Source organism: Capra hircus, chromosome 2 (genome assembly GCF_001704415.2).
Source record: "Capra hircus breed San Clemente chromosome 2, ASM170441v1, whole genome shotgun sequence".
Lineage (NCBI taxonomy): Eukaryota > Metazoa > Chordata > Mammalia > Artiodactyla > Bovidae > Capra > Capra hircus.
In genome coordinates, this window is record NC_030809.1 from 51,606,019 (window position 1) to 51,623,625 (window position 17,607).

Below are 17,607 nucleotides of genomic sequence, written 5' to 3' on the forward strand. Positions count from 1 at the left end.
GTCTTGGCTACTGTAAACAGTATTGAAGTGGACACTGGGGTGCATGTATCCTTTTAAACCAAGTTCTTCTCCAGATATATGCCCAGGAGTGGGATTGTGGATCATATGGTAGCTCTCTTTTTTAGTGTTCATTACTCTGAGAGATGAATCCAAAAAAGATATTGCTGCAATTTATGTCAGAGTACCTATGTTTTCTACCAATGTTTTCTACATTCTACCTGTTTTCTTCTAAGAGTATTTTAGTATTCATTATAACATTTACGTCTATAATCCATTTTGAGTTTATTTTTGTGTATGGTGTTAAGTGTTCTAATTCATTTTTTTAAAACATGTAGCAATTGTTTTCCCAACACTATTTATTGAAGAGACTGTCTTTTCTCCACTGTATAGTCTTGCCTCCTTTGTTGTAGATTAATTGACCATAGGTGCATGGGTTTATTTCTGGGCATTCTATCCTGTTCCACTGATCTGTATTTTTGTTTTTGTGCCAGTACCATACTGTTTTGCTGACTGTAGCTTTGTAATACAGTCTTAAGTCAGGGAGCATTGCTCTGGCTATTCAGGGTCTTTTGTGTGGTCTTGTGTATTTTGGGGCCATGAAAAAAGCTACTCACTCTTAAAGTGACTTTAAAGTGGCCACAATGCCATTGTAAGTCTATCTAGATTTAGTATCATATATTCTACATGTATTTGCCTAAGATTTGTCTTAACTGAATCACCCTCTAGCACCCAGTAGTTCAGTTATCAATGGGAAAAGCACTACAAAGCAAGAAGGGGGCAGGAAGGAGTGAACAAGGGCTGGGGATGCTGCCACCTCCACTCTGTGCTGACCACAACTCACAGAAGCAAAGTGACTCACAGACCATGAAAGTGAGTCACTCAGTCATGCCCAACTCTTGGTGACCCCATGGACTATAGTCCATGGAATTCTCCAGGCCAGAATACTGGAGTGGGTAGCCTTTCCCTTCTCCAGGGGATCTTCCAAACCCAGGAATTGAACTGGGGTCTCCTGCATTGCAGGTGGATTCTTTACCAACAGAGCTATCAGGGAAGCCCCACAGACTAGGAAGGGCCCAGTTAGTATCTCCTATCATTTTGTTTTGTGTTTTCCATATGGCCCATGAGAGACAAAAATTTATTTGTCCCCATCACATTTCTTATAAAATTGTTGTTAGGTTGGAGGGAACTTTTATCCCCATTGCCGCTGTTCTTAAGGGATTAAGATGAATTCTTCTCTTTACTCCCTCTGACATAATCTTTCTTTTCCAAGTAAGGAATAGATCACCCATTAGTTAAAGCCAGACATTTACTGGGCTGTGCTTACCAGTCAGCAAGGTCAGAGTATTAAAAGCTCTCTGGGACCTGACTGCAATCTCCTCTACTTTCTCTGTTCCCATCTGTTATTGTGACTGGCCTGCAGACTGACATCTGGCTGGAGATGTGGGCATGTAGGATGTGCTTGCAGACCTCAACTGGGCCCCTCAGGCAGGTCCACCCCTGACCTGGCTCCAGGCTCAAGATGTGTTTTGCAATTCAGCTTTGCTAGAGTTATTCTTGGGAAGTTACTGGACAAGTGCTTTGCCAGCAAATAAAATTGACCTTTTATTCCAGCTATTCTTTCCATCAGTGAGAACCTAGAGAGAACAGAGGGTAAGTCTTCCCCTCAACATCCATCACTGGGCTATCTACATATGGCCTTTTAAATTTATAACTAAAATTAAATTTAAATCTCTTGGTCCCACTAGCCATATTTTCTATGTTTTAATAGCCAATCATATTGGAAAGGGAGAAGGCAATGGCACCCCACTCCAGTACTCTTGCCTGGAAAATCCCATGGACGGAGGAGCCTGGTAGGCTACAGTCCATGGGGTCGCTGAGAGTTGGACATGACTCAGTGACTTCACTTTCACTTTTCACTTTCATGCATTAGAGAAGGAAATGGCAACCCACTCCAGTGTTCTTGCCTGAAGAATCCCAGGGACGGGGGAGCCTGGTGAGCTGCCATCTATGGGGTCGCACAGAGTCGGACATGACTGAAGTGACTTAGCAGCATATTGGAATACACAGATATAAAATATTTCCATCACTGGAGAAAGTCCTATTGGACAGCACTGCCCAAGTGGATTTTCATATCCTATTTTCACAAACTGCTTTCATCAGGATAGCTGATTTGATTCTAACTGTACAAGGTAGACAAAAACAGGCATTCAGTTCAGTTCAGTCGCTCAGTCATCATGTCTGTCTCTTTGCGACCCCATAGACTGCAGCACACCGGGCATTATTGTTTTACAAATATTTTCCAGTTGTTCTCTGAATAAAAAAAGATATAGAGTTAAATGAATTGTTCAAGATCACACCGCACATTAGGAACTCTTCACCTATGTCTTCCTAAGTTCTTCATTGCCTCCCTTCATATCTGTGCAACAAATTACAATGAATATTTTTGTGTGCCCATTTGAATTGATACCCATATTCAATTCATGAAACTTTACACAAGTGGATAGCCAGGGATGTGATCCAGGTTTCATGGATTCCTTAATTTTTGTTCTTCAGTTGATCGTGTATGACATTGCCTTTTGGATTCTCATACAGACTGAGGTGCAGCCTTGGAGTGAGAAGATTCTAAAAGGGGAGGAGAAATTTAACTCTCAGGACATAAGACATCAGCAGAAGGGTGTTTTGTTCCCATGCTGCCTAGAAGCCACTGGGTCCCTACAGTGACATTAAGAACTTCTGTAGATTTTGTGGACTCGACATTATAGTCATTGGTCAATTAAAATATAAACCAATGTTTACCCAAACAGAGAACTTCATGTAAACTAATTTGAAATTCCTTTCCTGTTTTTGTCTCCCACATCAAGTTTTACTAGGCAAAGTATAGCTATTCTTAAATTAAGAATATTAACACAAACTCAGAAACTGACTTTTAGAGAGATCTTCGTTTGCTGACCTAATGTCACTTGCATAGTATTCACCTGTAGGAATTTCAGCGTCACAACTCAGTCTGTATGCAGATGCAAAGTGTTGTGTTAACCTGCTTTTATATTTAGGTGTTTTCATTCATGGACTATTTCTGGACGGAGCTTCCTGGAATAGAAAGATCAAGAAACTTGCAGAATCACATCCCAAAATTCTTTATGATACAGTGCCTGTGGTTAGTATTTTCTGATGATATTTATGTGGGGGGCTATTTTATACACGTACATAACATATGCAGTCAACTCTTATTATTTACAGTAGTTATGTTTTATAAACTTGCTACCAACATTAGTGAATACCGAACTCCTAGGCAACATATAAGATTTTTGCAAAAAACCTAAGCAGAAACACCTAGGCAAAAATCAGGTGGCCACATTTTCATTAACTGATCAATATATAACTTTGTCTTCTGTTTAAAGATACCTTATTTAATATATACTGTTGATTCATTAACATTGAACTCATGGACTATAACTCAATCCTAAACAGTATTTATAAGGCATATCACAACCTTCTTGTAAGAGGGAAATAGATAGCACCTCAGCCCTACACTTAGGGGCCTTTTTAAACAGAAAAATTACCAACCGAAAAACAAAATGCAAAAAAGCTTAGAACGAAAGGATACTTGTTTATATTATAGTTGTAAGAGTTGAAACAAGGCGGCAGAATGTCACCAGGTTCAACTTCAGTTGGGAATATGCTTGCTGGTGACTTAGTTTTTGCTGCTCTGGCATGCTTACGAATGAACATGAAAGCACAGAATATCAATATTAGGATTAGGACTAAACCTTAGTGATAGGCAAATTTGCAAATATGGAATCCAGCAATAATGAGGACTGACTGTATACATGTATCCACATCCACACATAGGTTTATGATTTCTCTTACATATACATTGACCTAAAAATGTGAAACTTGCAGACTAAAAGATAATTATATGAAAACCATCCATTAAAAAAAATTGTTTTCTAGGCACCAGTCTTCAGCATGGGCACACTAAGCTATATAAATACTAAGTTTCCAGCTGTTACTGCATTATGAGAAGATGGCTAGAGAGATTTTCACATAATTTGAAGGGTCAGTCTGGGATAGTGATAAAATATAGGCTGAGTTTTACATGCTGCTGCTGCTGCTGCTGCTGCTGCTGCTGCTGCTGCTAAGTCGCTTCAGTCGTGTCCGACTCTGTGCGACCCCATAGAAGGCAGCCCACCAGGCTCCCTGCTCCCTGGGATTCTCCAGGCAAGAACACTGGAGTGGGTTGCCATTTCCTTCTCCAATGCATGAAAGTGAAAAGTGAAAAGTGAAAGTGAAGTCGCTCAGTCATATCCGACTCTTCGCGACCCCATGGACTGCAGCCTACCAGGCTCCTCCGTCCATGGGATTTTCCAGGCAAGAGTACTGGAGTGGAGTGCCATTGCCTTCTGGAGCCACTCAAAGACAGGCAATAATCCTTCAGAGCAGTTCTAACAGATACAGAGAGGGACCAGCTGACAGCCCATTGCAAGAAACCTGCAATATATACCAAGATACTGTGGGCAGATAGAGTTTCAAATATGAGACCCAAACTGAAAGTCACAAGGGCAAAATGTATGCAATTGCAGGAGTCCGATCTGGATCCGTATAGAAACTCAAGTTTGTGAATAAATAGGATTTTAAGTAGATAATCTTCTGAAAAAGAAGTCACTAGTAAGAAAAACTCTCATTAAAAAAATCCACTTAGTTGAAACAAACCATGTCCAACTTGAGTGTTAAGTCCTTGTATTTAACAGTATCTGAAGAACAGCTTTATAGATCTCCACAATTATGTGGGAGAGAGACTAGCACCCTTATTAGCGTCTTCATACAGTTTGTGCTTAAACCTGAGAAACAACAACAAAACAAGGAATTCCAAACAATGGGGATGTCAAGAATTGCTATTAGTACTGGACAAAGGTATTCAAGTCCTAAAAATGAAACACTGTTTCCCCTTTTTGATCATAGTTTGTTCTTTACTCTTATATTCAGAAATTAACTTGCTCTAAAATTTTATTGAGATTAGTGAAGTTCAACTGTGCTTAACATTCTAGGAACTTGACTAATGACTAAGAATAATCATAGAGTTGTATTGCAGTTATAAAGGCAACTATGTTTTAAACAGCACAAAATAATAGCCCTTTTAAAATAGTCACCTAACATGGGGGAGGTGATCTAGTTCAACAGACATTGATAAAAATCCTTTCAGAATATTATGGGATTGGCCTTTAATAAAGCAACATAATTTTGATATCAGTGGTAGCAGTTCTCACCTTTGAAAAGTATATCTGATTTTATTATTAGTGTAAGCACCAAAAGGCATCCTCAGGTAGGTATGGTAGGGAGATGATGAATAGATGGGTAGTATGCTTTCTCAGAGTAGATCACTATTTTTTCTTATTTAGCTTCTAAACTGGTTCTGAAGATAATTCTGAGAGCTCTAAATGTTTTGAGCAATGACAGCACTGCTGACAAAAATAAAATCAATTTAGCCCATAGAAATTTGTAGACATAACTAACCTTATGCCAACAATCCCACATTAAGTTCAAATATATGTAAATATAACAAACAGCCTTGACTTACATTTTGTCTACTTCCTTTTTCTAGATGTGGCTAAAACCCTGTAAGAGAACAGATATACCAGAACGACCAAGTTACACTGCCCCATTGTATAAGACAAGTGAGCGGAGAGGAACACTGTCAACCACTGGCCATTCTACGAATTTTGTGATTGCCATGATTCTTCCCTCTGACCAACCCAAGGAACACTGGATTGGACGGGGTGTAGCACTGCTGTGTCAACTTAATTCATAATTAGGTGGTGTCATTTCCCTGTTTTCATATTCTTTGTTAGATAAGGCAGTAGAAAATATATTTTACTTTTTAAAGAAGTTATTTGGTTTAAATCAATTTGACTAAAGTTATACTTAATATTTAAAATGACTCATACTTCAAAATTAGGAACTAGTCTAACAAAGATTAAATAAGACACACTGATATATTTGCTCTTTTTGAATAACTTTATTTGGGGAGCGTTCCATAAGCATTAGGAACATACATAAAATGACACACCACTGTTGACAATGAAAAAACAGCATTTGATCATTTCCAGCTTTATAAATTTTTAAAAAATGATTCAGTTACAACAACAAAAAAAAAGTTTAGATATTTTAGCAAGTATCACCTTGCAGGACCATAATCACATTTAAGCCACTGACTTACTGTTAATGGAAAATATTCACACTGCATCTAGTTACTATAGTATTTCTAAGCATAATCACAGCTGATTGAATGCAATGTGATAGACACCAAAATTCATATGAATGTCACACAGTGACAGCATTGTACAAGTAACATTAATGACCTCCAACAAACACATGTTAAATTAGACTGGTCAAGCTAAATGGAATGTTGGAGCCAAACAGAAATGTAGTGGAATTCAGATTGTCTAGTAAGACTTGAAATTATACATTAGGATGATGTAAAAACTAAATACTGGTGGAACCCCAAGAAAAATACTAGCAGGAACTGTTACAGCCCTCTTAGAAGTTTAAAAAAAATCTAGCAAATAAAGATACTACCATTTTTGAGAGAATATAAAACTTTATCTACTTCAGCATAACCTAATTGCTTTAAATCAGGCATTTATTTTTAAGACTGGGAGTATATTCCAGCTGTTGCTTTTCATAAAAGTTTTAAAATTAAGCAGATTTAATGCTGGAATGCAGAATTCTCCTTGGGCATACAGACCCCAAAATGAACTATAAATAAACCTTGGTTCAGAAAGCAAGATATCTGAATCACTTGAAGTTGGCAGTACTAAATAAAATATCAGCACCTTTTAGCTAGGTTGCTTGAAGGGTCAAGAAATGAGATGAGGACTGTCCTAATTCAGTGCCCAATGCTGAAGTAATCTATGTATAAAACTCCTACTTGTTATGGGAAGCCATGAAGAAAGCAAGAAATAATTTTTCAAATCCAAGCATAAATGAAGGAACTAACACCTAATGAACCCCTTGCTTACACCATACAGGGGAAACACTGGCAATACTCTTAACACCTGGATGCATGTACTGCTCTCAGTTTTGTTTTAAAGTTCATGGAGTAAGAGAAAAGGAACTGGGGAAAGGAGGAGGACTAACTGAAAACATTTTAAATGGAATGGAACGAGTTTGGCTCTTAAATATCTGAACAGTAAGATTTTTAAAGCTGCTACACAGGTAGCCAAGCAGATCAAAACAAAGCTGCCCATACAGTTTACCTGGCATAAATGAAGACCATGTGGCACAAGATGTAAACAGAAAAGCTACATGCATATGATTAGTACTACAAATTATTAGGTCAAAAGTCAGGATAAATGTGGCTTGCACTTCTCACAAATCATTCACCATTTATGGCAGGAGAACAGGGCACCTAAAAAAGAGACTAATCCCTACCAGGCACGAAAAGCACATGTTGGCACAAAATGATAAGTGATTTCAGCCGAGTTACTTAACTGCATCTTCCAAGTAACTCAGTACCACGACAGCCAGGGCACCAGTGGAGATCACCCTCAGAACCATTCTTACACTCAACGTACAGGTTATGGACATGGTAAACTTGCTGACTTACGGCCTTACTGCCAGCCACAGCATGTGCTCTAGGTTCCAGTGCCAAACTGGTAGAGCACTGTGTACATTTAAAACTTAAATTTCCCAAATAACTAATTGTTTCTGTTAAAGTAGGGAATCTGAATATTTAGACCACGTTTGGATTCTTCATTTTGCTGATATTTTCTAAAGGGTTACAATTTTAAGGAAAAAAAAAAAACATTTTACCACATGCTCCAAAACCCTTACCCTCACCAAAAAACCTGACACAAAAATAAAAGTTAAAAAAAAAGCCCAAACACCAAGTATAATATTAATACAAAGAACCATTATGAATCTTTCATTAAACTGAAGCTCACACAAATGTACAGTCACAAATTTCAGTAGTTTAGGCTGTAAGTTTAAACCCTATGCAAATATATACAAAAATAGTAACTCTAGATTCAAAGAATAAGGGCCTTTTCCCAATGCTAAATCCATACTCTAATGCAGCCTGAGCTTTCCTCTAGGTGCTACAGTCCTACCTTATGCAGCTTCAAAGCTGTGTCATGTTGATCCCTATTACCATATGTAGCTGAATTAAAGGACACTACAATTCACTTTTAGCACAAAGAAAAGTCTGCCCGAAGTCCATTTAAAATATTTTTAAAGTTTAAGTGATTTTTTTCTTTTTGGTTCAATTTCTATTTCTGCATAGCCACAGAAGTTTCTACTAATAGAGACTACTTTAGTGTTTTTTATATGATTATTTCTTTATAAAAAGTCTTAATCAAACCTATATCAACATTGGTTCATGGAGTCCCATTTTCTCCTTTCTTTATCACAAGTTTTATATTTTTAAAAGACCCCTTCATGCAGGGAAAACAGTACTGAGCACTGGTCTTTGTGGTTAGGCTCAAATCTATGAACTTGTAAGTAGTGCAAGCCACTGACTTTTCTTTGAGCAACGTGCTTACAGTACAAGGAACAGATGCAAAGCTGCGTGGTAACATTCTCATCATCAGCAGTGATTGCTGGGAATGGTCAAAACTGGAGGTCAAGCACAATTTTGTCTTCATAGAGGGCAATTACCAGCATAATGGCAAATCCAAACAGCAATCCTAAATTCTGAAGAATGAATTGCCCCACTGGACAGAAGCCATGTTCTTCATTGTCACCATCACCATGCAACATTTCTGGAAGCTAAAAAATATTTTTAAAATATTTTAAAACAATTTTGTATAATCTCATTTTTTAAAACATTTTCCTACTTAAGAAAGTTAGTGACTAAAGTACAACTACTAATAATTTTGAACATGGTGCTAACCATATTTTAGTCAAACACTTAGAAATTTTATGCTCTAGCTATGTACTAAATAAACACTAAATCTGTGCCCTCCTCACCTCCCAATAGAACACATCATATATGTATTAGTTACTTTTTAAAAGTTTTACTGTCTACCAACATTTCTGCTAAAGTATAAAACTTTAGCAGTTTTGCCAATGAAACTCAGAAAAGAACACTACAATTCCTACACTTACCTTTATATCTTAAGCTCACTGAGAAAGTAAGATTCCTTTGGGGGATATTTCATTCAAAACTATCATTTATTCACCCTTTTCCATCTAAATTCTCATTTCCAACTGAACATTTCACCAAGGATACACAGTAACAAGACAATTCCAAAATTGATACCTCTATGCTCTTAAAAGCCATTATTTTTCTTCCAATGATAGACAGAAATATTGTATCAAGGCTGTGGAGCAGTAGGACCAAGTTAAGCATGCTATCTTCACAATGTATTCTATTCTCCTAACAGTGATAACATTTTTAAAATTTGAAAGTTTCCAATATCTTTAAAGGCACAGTGCACTGAAAAGTATAGTTCAGCTTCTAAAGCACAAACATATACCACATTTAAAAATAATCCATAGAAAAGTATAAAACTAAAATCTTTAATGTGTCTAAGTAAAAAGGATTTGCTGAAGGATGAATGTATGTGCATTATTATAAGCATACATTCTTCCCACCCAAACATAATCAAAATTTAAAAAGAACTATTTCCAATTTTCATATTCATTTTTGTTTGTTTGTTTTTCAAGCTTGCAGCGAATATCTACAGGACACTGATATGCTACTCTATTTGACACTAAGCTTTTACTCCAAACAGTATCTTGGTACTCTGGGGTTTAGGGAGGAGAAATGCAGTGTTAAGTACATAATGTCTACAAGGAAGAAATATCATTATTCATTATTAAATAATGAGTACAATTAATCCAATTACCATGCTTTGACAGTGCTACAGTATATTTAACAATCTCCTGAGAGTCCTAAGAACTACTTCACGCTGGTTATCTGTTCGGTTTAAAGAAGTCTGTGCAGTAGTGTATGCTAATGGAGGTTACTGTTCTTATTCAGCAGAATTAAGTAGTAGAGACCATTATAACTGTCAGAGGTGGATAACTGTGACAGACACTATATGGTCCACAGAGTTTAAATATTTATTATTGTTTCTTTTACAGAAAGTTTGCCAACCCCTAGATTAAGACTAAAACTGGCAGGTTCTTACCTATCATTTTAGAAAGATTACTTTTATTGTTACAAAAACTTTTTCCCCAAGATTTTATGGTTACAAAAACTTTTAATTTTCCTTAGTATTTAAGGATAAACAATATACGTTTCACAGAAATATTCCCTCTAGACATGTGCACATATCAACAAGAAGAGGCACCATAGTGCCTTCCTCACACTCAATTCTGTCCTGAATGCTAATGCCAATATTGTCTGTCATAAGCACTGTTAAGAGCCAGCCAGTACCTACTTGTAGATCATAGGTGTTAACATGCAACAGTGCTTGTTGATAAACAGGTGCTATCCAAAGCTTCCAAAAAACCAGAAACTTCCAACTTGTTATCTGTCTAAAACTAAAACTACTGGTATTGATGCTATCTTACTTAATGACTATATAAATCAATATAAACTTCCTCCTTCTAGCTAAAGTGGTCTTTATAAAACAAAAATGAGACAATGTCTGTCATTGTTGCTTAAACCTTTTAATGGTCTCCCAAAATTCATAAGATAGACTAATCTTTTTAGCATGGCAAATTGTGTGACTCATGATCTCATCACCAACTACCTAATTAATGACACTGTAGATATATTACCTAATATATGTCCTAAATGAGTCCTAAAATATATGTGGATAGTTTGTCCCTGTCTTTTAGAACACTTAGGTGTTTTCAATTGAGACATTATAACTACTCTGCAAAAAGTATTTTTTTATGAAATATGATTCATTTTTATTTGCTTGCTTTATTAGCAATAATCATCTTATTTCCTCAGAATATAGTCCCAGAAGTAGACTGACTGGTAAAAGAAATGATGTTATTTCTTATATGCCCTTTCCTCTTGATTCTGATAAACTCTTCTACCTTTTTAAAATACTTGGCTCAAATTTCCTATTGCAGAAAAACTTGCCTAATTTTATTTCCCAATTTTTTAGCTAGACTCTAATTCCACAAACATGGTACATCAGTCTATCATAACATGCATCCAAAGGATTGTAATTGATGGCTACTTTTCTTCTTCATTAGACTATTAATTCCTTACTATAATGACACTCTTGTTCTTTTTACAAGTTTAGCTCTCTAGTATAAGAATTAGCTCATTCACTCTTCATTCAATTAATTATGAATTAATTATACATCTCCAGCAGTAATTGAAATATTATAAAAATGCCTGCCTTTCAAGAACTGATTGCCTAATGGGGCACAAAATGAACTCAATAAATAAATAAAATGTTCAGTGTGTTATTAGTAAATTTAGATACAAGTGCAAATGAGAAAAAGTAAAGTAGGAATAGAGGATGTGAAATGTTGGTGTGGAGACTGAAATTTTAGGTAGGGTGCCTCAAGAAGTAAGGGAACTGGCCAGGAGAATGTCTCAGGAAAATATTCCACAGGAGTAATCAGCGAGAGCCAGGACCCTGAGGCAGAGTGTGCCTCCTGGGGGAGCAGAAGTGAGGTAATGTTAGGAAAATTAGGGATGGAAAGGGAGAAGAAACAGGAGGATAAAAAACCTTGAAGATCAAAACAAGAACTCTGTGCTTCTGCTTTAATGAGATGGAAAACCACTCAAGGGTTTGAAGCTCACAAGTGATATGATCTAATCTAATCTTACAAGGATCAGTTGAAAAAAAAAGGTTACCCAAGGTGTGGTGATAGATATAGAGTGTGGTGGCTAGGACAAGAGCAAAAAAGCAGGGAGAACAGTTAAAAAGAGATGATGGTGCCTGGAATGAGATTGGAGTATAGGTGCTGAGGAGATGGAGCCCCAGTATATGAGGAAGGGACAGAAAGAAGAGAGTCAAAGAGAGATACTCAAGGTTTTGATCTGAGAAAGAATAAAGAAGAAGAAAAAAGTTATCATTAATAGATGGAGGATTTAAAAAAAAATAGATGGAGGATTCTAAAGGAAGTGCTGGTGTAAGGAGTAGGGTTGGCAAATATCAAGAGCTGGTTTCTGAATATATTAAGTTTATAACACCTTTTAGATACTCAGGTTAGCTGGTAGATAATGCTAATCTGGAATTAAGGAAATGGCCTGGGCTAAAGATGTCAAGGAAGTGAAAGTGTTAAGTCACTCAGTCATGTCCAACTCTTTGTGATCCCATGAACTGTAGCCCACCAGACTTCTCTGTCCATGGAATTCTCCAGGCAAGAATACTGGAGTGGGTAGCCATTCTCTTCCCCAGGGAATCTTCCCAACTCAGGGATCAAACCTGGGTCTTCTGCATTGCAGGCCAATTCTTGACTGTCTGAGCCACCAGAGAAGCACAAAAAATGTGATGTGATACACTTTTTGTGACCTCATGGGCTGTAGCCTATCAGGCTCCTCGGTCCACAGGGTTTTCCAGGCAAGAATATTGGAGAGGGTTGCAAAGTTAGAAATTATCAGCCAATAAATACTTAAAGCCATGAGACTTTAGCCATGAGACCAGTTAAGATTACTGAGAGGACTTTCATCAACATTCAGAGGTAAGGGAAGAGAAGAAAATCCAGCAAAACACTAAGAAAAGGCCAGAAACGTGGGAATTCAGGAAATAGTGGTGGTACAGAAGCCAATGGCCAGGGAAATATTCCAAAGAGAAGAGAATGATCAACAGCCAAATGCTGTTGGGAAAAGCATTTGGAAAAGTGAAATGAAGACGAACAGGGTGGGTGACCAGCGGATTTAGCAATGCTCTGGTGAATGGTAGATCTGACAAAGTAACCTGGCACAGCAGTCAAGGAGAAAACCTAATGAGCTAGACTCATGAGGGAAGAGAATTAAAAAACAAGAATGGGTAATTGCTATAACTGGGAAGGAGAATAATAAATAGGGCAGTAGCTAAAACTGAAACTGGAATTTAAAAAGATCCTCTTCCACCCTAACTGTTTAAGATAGGAAAAGTAACATGAGGTTTATATACTGATAGGAATGATCCAGCAGGAGGGAAAAATAAATGATGCAGGAAAAAGGGAGAAATGTAAGGGAGTTGGGTTAGAGAGGGGATAGATAAGATCTAGAGACCAGTTTGAAGGAGCTGGATCTAGCTAGGAACACAGACGTTTTTTCATAGTAACAGGGACAAAAGCATTGACACAGGAAATGAATAGAAATGGTGACGGGAACTAGTGGGAAGTTGTCTCAGTGGCTTCAGTGTTCTCCATGAAATAGGAGGTAAGGTCATCAGCTAAACATTAAGTGAGGTGTTAGAGGCTTAAGGAGAGAGGAGGTAAATGGCTGCTTCTGGATATAAAATAAAAATTATTTTTTCTTATTTTCCAAACTTGCTATAATAAATATTCTGTAATTAAAAATTTAGGTTATATAACTGAAACGAGACTATCTAATAGAGTCTACTAGGTAGAAAAGTGAACACAGTTATCTAGTTAAAAACAGAAATTAACCAAATTATTCTGCAAACACACTGCCTAACATATTTAGGATATAAAAGTAAAATTAAACTAATTAGTGTTACAGATTTATTAACTTTAAACTGAAGTCAGAAATAAGGGCAATTACATAAACCCCTTGCAATATAAACCATTTTCTGCAGAAGGCTGGAGAGATATAGTACTTCCTTCCTATTTGCTATTAAGCAAGCTCAAAGAATTATTTTGTTAACCATAAAAAAACACTTCCACCCCAATATTACAAAACCTTCAAAGTACTATAGTAATTATACCTTTAAATATTATTGATGGCTACTTTGAACAGTAATATTATTTGATCAAAAATTTTCAAGATAACTGGTTGCCAAGAAGGAATCCTCCTACTTAAATGTCTTTTCTTAATAGATTATTTAAGATATCACATGTCTTTAAAATGGGTTATGTTTATTAGTCTTTCAAACTACATCCAAAGAGTTCTTCCCATTTTTGGAAGTTCATTCTATTTACAGGTTTAGTATAAGAACAAAAATATAAAATAAGCTGTCTTACCATATCCACCAAGGCTACGTAGAGGAACATGCCTGCAGTGATTGCAAAGATCCAAAGTGTGATGTTATTGGCATACTGACCAACAGCTGTGCCTATGAGCACGCCTATGTAAGCCATCATGGCAGAGAGGAGGTTGTATACAATTGCTTGCTTTACAGTCATGCCTGCTTTAAGAAGAACTGCAAAATCACCTGCAGTTAAGACATAAAGTAAGTTTTAAAACCACAGGATTTTACTTACAAATTCAGGAAAACACCAACAAAAAAAAAACAAAATTAAGAATGACATAAAAAGATATATCTTTATAACTAAAATTTTATAATGAAATTTTATTTTACTTTTTAAACCTTAATACATGTAAAACCTTGGGTGAATCCCAAAGGCATCATGCTGAAAGAGAGTCTGGAAGGTTATATATGATTCCATTATATGATATTCTCAAAAAGATAAAATGACAGTGATGAAGAGCACTGGGGGTCACCAAAGGGCAAGGATAGAAAAGGGATGTGACTACACAGGGACAGCATGAAGGGGTTTTGTTGAGATGATGGAACTGTTATCCTTGATGGTGGTAGCAGTGACACAAATCTATATACATGTTAAAATTCAAAGAACTGTATATCAAAAAGCAAGGTCAATGTTACTTGATAACTGAAATGAAAATTTTACAGAACACCAAAAAGATGTAAGAAAATAGAACTTCACCACAGCATTTTTTGTGAGCAACAAATAAAGCTCTCTACTCTGATCTCTGCCCTCTCTAAGGGAAATGGGCTAAGTAAGAACAGAGGTTAACAGATTCTAAGTATATTGTATGCAGTTTACATTTATGTTTTCTTTATTCCAAAAGAAAAGTTAAATCTTAATTCTGAAAGTCCTAAAAATGTAAAAAGAATAAAAAGACTTTTCTCACTCATCTGTCTAAAGCTGCTAAATAAAGGATTAAATATTGATTAGAGAGACATTACTAGAAGGGCAAAATGTTGCTAGAACTAAGTCTTGAGGCTAAAGGGTCAAAAGCAATAGTTTCATTAATTGTAAATTTTTTTGTTTTAGCTACTAAATATACAAACATCCAGTCAATTACTGAATGTTCAGTAGATGCAAGTTACTATACAGAATACTGAGGGCTGTTTCTTTCCCATGAGAAGAATACTGTTTCTTTCCCATGAGAAGGTATCTTACATGACTAAAAGCACATGATCTAGGTGTATGTGTGTGTTTTTAAGCTATGATTACATGATTCTCATTTATAATAGATAAGTAGAAGTTAACAACAAAGAACTTAGTGCAAGGCATTATTTTCCATGTTCTAATGAAATGCTATAAACTACTCCTGCAACATTATTCGGAAAGAATACAATCGAGGAGATTACCTACCAATGGCTTCTAAACTGCCATTCTCCAGTTTCCACCTAATATTACTATACATCCTATATCTTCTCTCTCTCATCTTAAATACTTAATTCTCCTGCTGAGACCTGGAGTCAATGTCAATTTTTATCTCTTCTCTAGAGTTTTAAGTTCCTCTGGGCTTTCCTCCTCAGCTTCCTCTAAGCAGAGTTCCCTAACTTCTTCCTCTACAAAGTTCCTCACCACACTTTGAATAATTCACCCATCTATTGTGTTAAAGGGACAATTTCATTTAGCAGGGTTTAGGTAATATAAAATGAGACTACAGAAGTGACTTTTAGGTTATAAAATATAGTGTTTCCTTTTATAATTTCAAATAGAATTTTTAAAGGAGCATTATTGAATACTCATTGAACCAAAGTATCTAAAGTACAAACATCAATTCTGATGCCTTCCTGATAGTAATGGGTGGGAAGATGATTACTTTCATCCCTGAATAACCACCAAACAGCAAGAATTAACTACACAAGATTCCAGATGAGATATTTAGTTAATACTTTTTAAAATTAAGGTATAACTTACATATATAATCCTCCCCTTTTTTGATGTTGAGTTTTGACAAAAGTATATATTTTAAAAAAGTATATATATTATATAAACATAACTATCAGACTCTGTTTCTTTACCTGCCCAAACCCCAAAATTTCCTTAGGCCCCTCACTTCTAGTGATCTGCTTTCTGTCCCTACAGTTTTGTCTTCCTCAGAACATCACATATATTATGTAGTCCTTTGAGTCTGTTTTTTTTTTTTCCCCACTTAGCATGATGTAAGATTCATCCATGTTACAATTTATATCAGAAAATCATGGCTTTTTACCACTAAGTAATATTGCATAGATGAACAATAGCTTATTTATCCCTTCAGTAGCTTAAAGACATTTCGGTTGTTTCCAGTTTTTTGGTAATTGTGAATAAAGCCACTATACACATTCATAAATAGATTTTTGTATCAACCAAAATTTTTGTCTCCTGTATGTAGATACCTAGGAGTGGGATTTCTGGCAGCAATTTATGGGAGTTCTGGTTGCTCCTGATCCTTTCCAGCCCACAATGATAAATCCAGTACTGAATTCTCATGTGTTTATCTGTTATCTGCATAACTTCTTTAGTGAAATGCCTGTTCAAGTATTTTACCCATTTTAAAAAAATTGTTGAATTGTTGGTTTTCTTATTACTGAGTTGAGAGGTCTTTAAACATCCCAAAAGATTTTGGTCAGATATATATTTTCCGAATACTTATTCCTAGTCTTTGGCTTGTCTCTTAAGTGTCTTTTGTGTTGTGTCGAGTTTTTACTTTTTAGGAAGTCTACTTTATTACTTTTTCCCTTAAAGTAAGTAAGTAAAGTCACTCAGTTGTGTCCGACTCTTTGTGAGCCCGTGGACTGCAGCCCACCAGGCTCCTCAGTCCATGGGATTCTCCAGGCAAGAATACTGGAGTGGGTTGCCATTTCCTTCTCCAGGGGTTCTTCCCAACCCAGGGCGACCCGGGTCTCCCGCATTGGAGGCAGACGCTTTAACCTCTGAGCCACCAGGGAAGCTTAGTAGAGATGTTTTTGGCATTGTATATAAGAAAACTTGCTTAATCCAAAATACACAAGATTGTCTGTGTTTTCTTCTAAACTTCTTTTATATTTAAAATTTTTTTCATTTAGATCAATGATCCATTTTTAATTTTTGTCTATGGTAGGAGGATTTTTTTTGCAACTAGATATCCAATTATTGCAGAAACATTTGTTGAACTATTCATTCTACATGGAATTTCCTTTGCACTTTTGTTGCAAATAAGTTGCTATATGTGTGTGGATTCTATACCTCGTTCCACTGATTTATGTACCTATTTTTAAACCAATATAAATTGTTTTGATTATTGTGGATTTACAATAAGTCTTAAATTTAACCTTGGTTTACTTTTAAAAATTCTTCTGGCCATTCCTTTCCCTTTCCATGAAAGTTTTTGTAAAAAATTCATTTATCTCCAAAATACTCTATTCAGATTTCAATTGGGAATGTACTGAATATATAGGTAGAATTAGTATCTTAGAAATGCTAAGTCTTTTGGTCCATAAACTTACAATAGATCTTCATTTAAGTTTCCTCTGATTTCTTTTGTTGGCAAATTGTAGTTTTCAGCATACAGATTCTATTGTA

General features: G+C 36.1%; 2 protein-coding genes across 5 annotated transcripts in view; one reads left to right on the forward strand and one right to left on the reverse strand.

The window, feature by feature from the left end:
* Positions 1-7,801, forward strand: part of DNAH7 (dynein axonemal heavy chain 7) — a 260,268-nt gene extending 252,467 nt beyond the window's left edge. The window contains exons 64-65 of the mRNA XM_005676291.3: positions 3,051-3,154; positions 5,600-7,801. Coding sequence (XP_005676348.1) covers positions 3,051-3,154; positions 5,600-5,806 — 311 coding nt within the window. The 3' untranslated portion in view covers positions 5,807-7,801. The remainder of the gene's footprint in view (positions 1-3,050; positions 3,155-5,599) is intronic.
* Positions 5,992-17,607, reverse strand: part of SLC39A10 (solute carrier family 39 member 10) — a 110,846-nt gene continuing 99,230 nt past the window's right edge. For 3 of the 4 annotated variants that reach the window (XM_005676287.3, XM_005676286.3, XM_005676288.3), the window contains exons 10-11: positions 14,047-14,237; positions 5,994-8,763 (exon numbers count right to left, since the gene is read on the reverse strand). In XM_005676287.3, coding sequence (XP_005676344.1) covers positions 8,605-8,763; positions 14,047-14,237 — 350 coding nt within the window. In that variant the 3' untranslated portion in view covers positions 5,994-8,604. Of the gene's footprint in view, positions 8,764-14,046; positions 14,238-17,607 lie in introns of all 4 variants that reach the window. The other variant, XM_005676289.3, reaches the window with a different exon arrangement.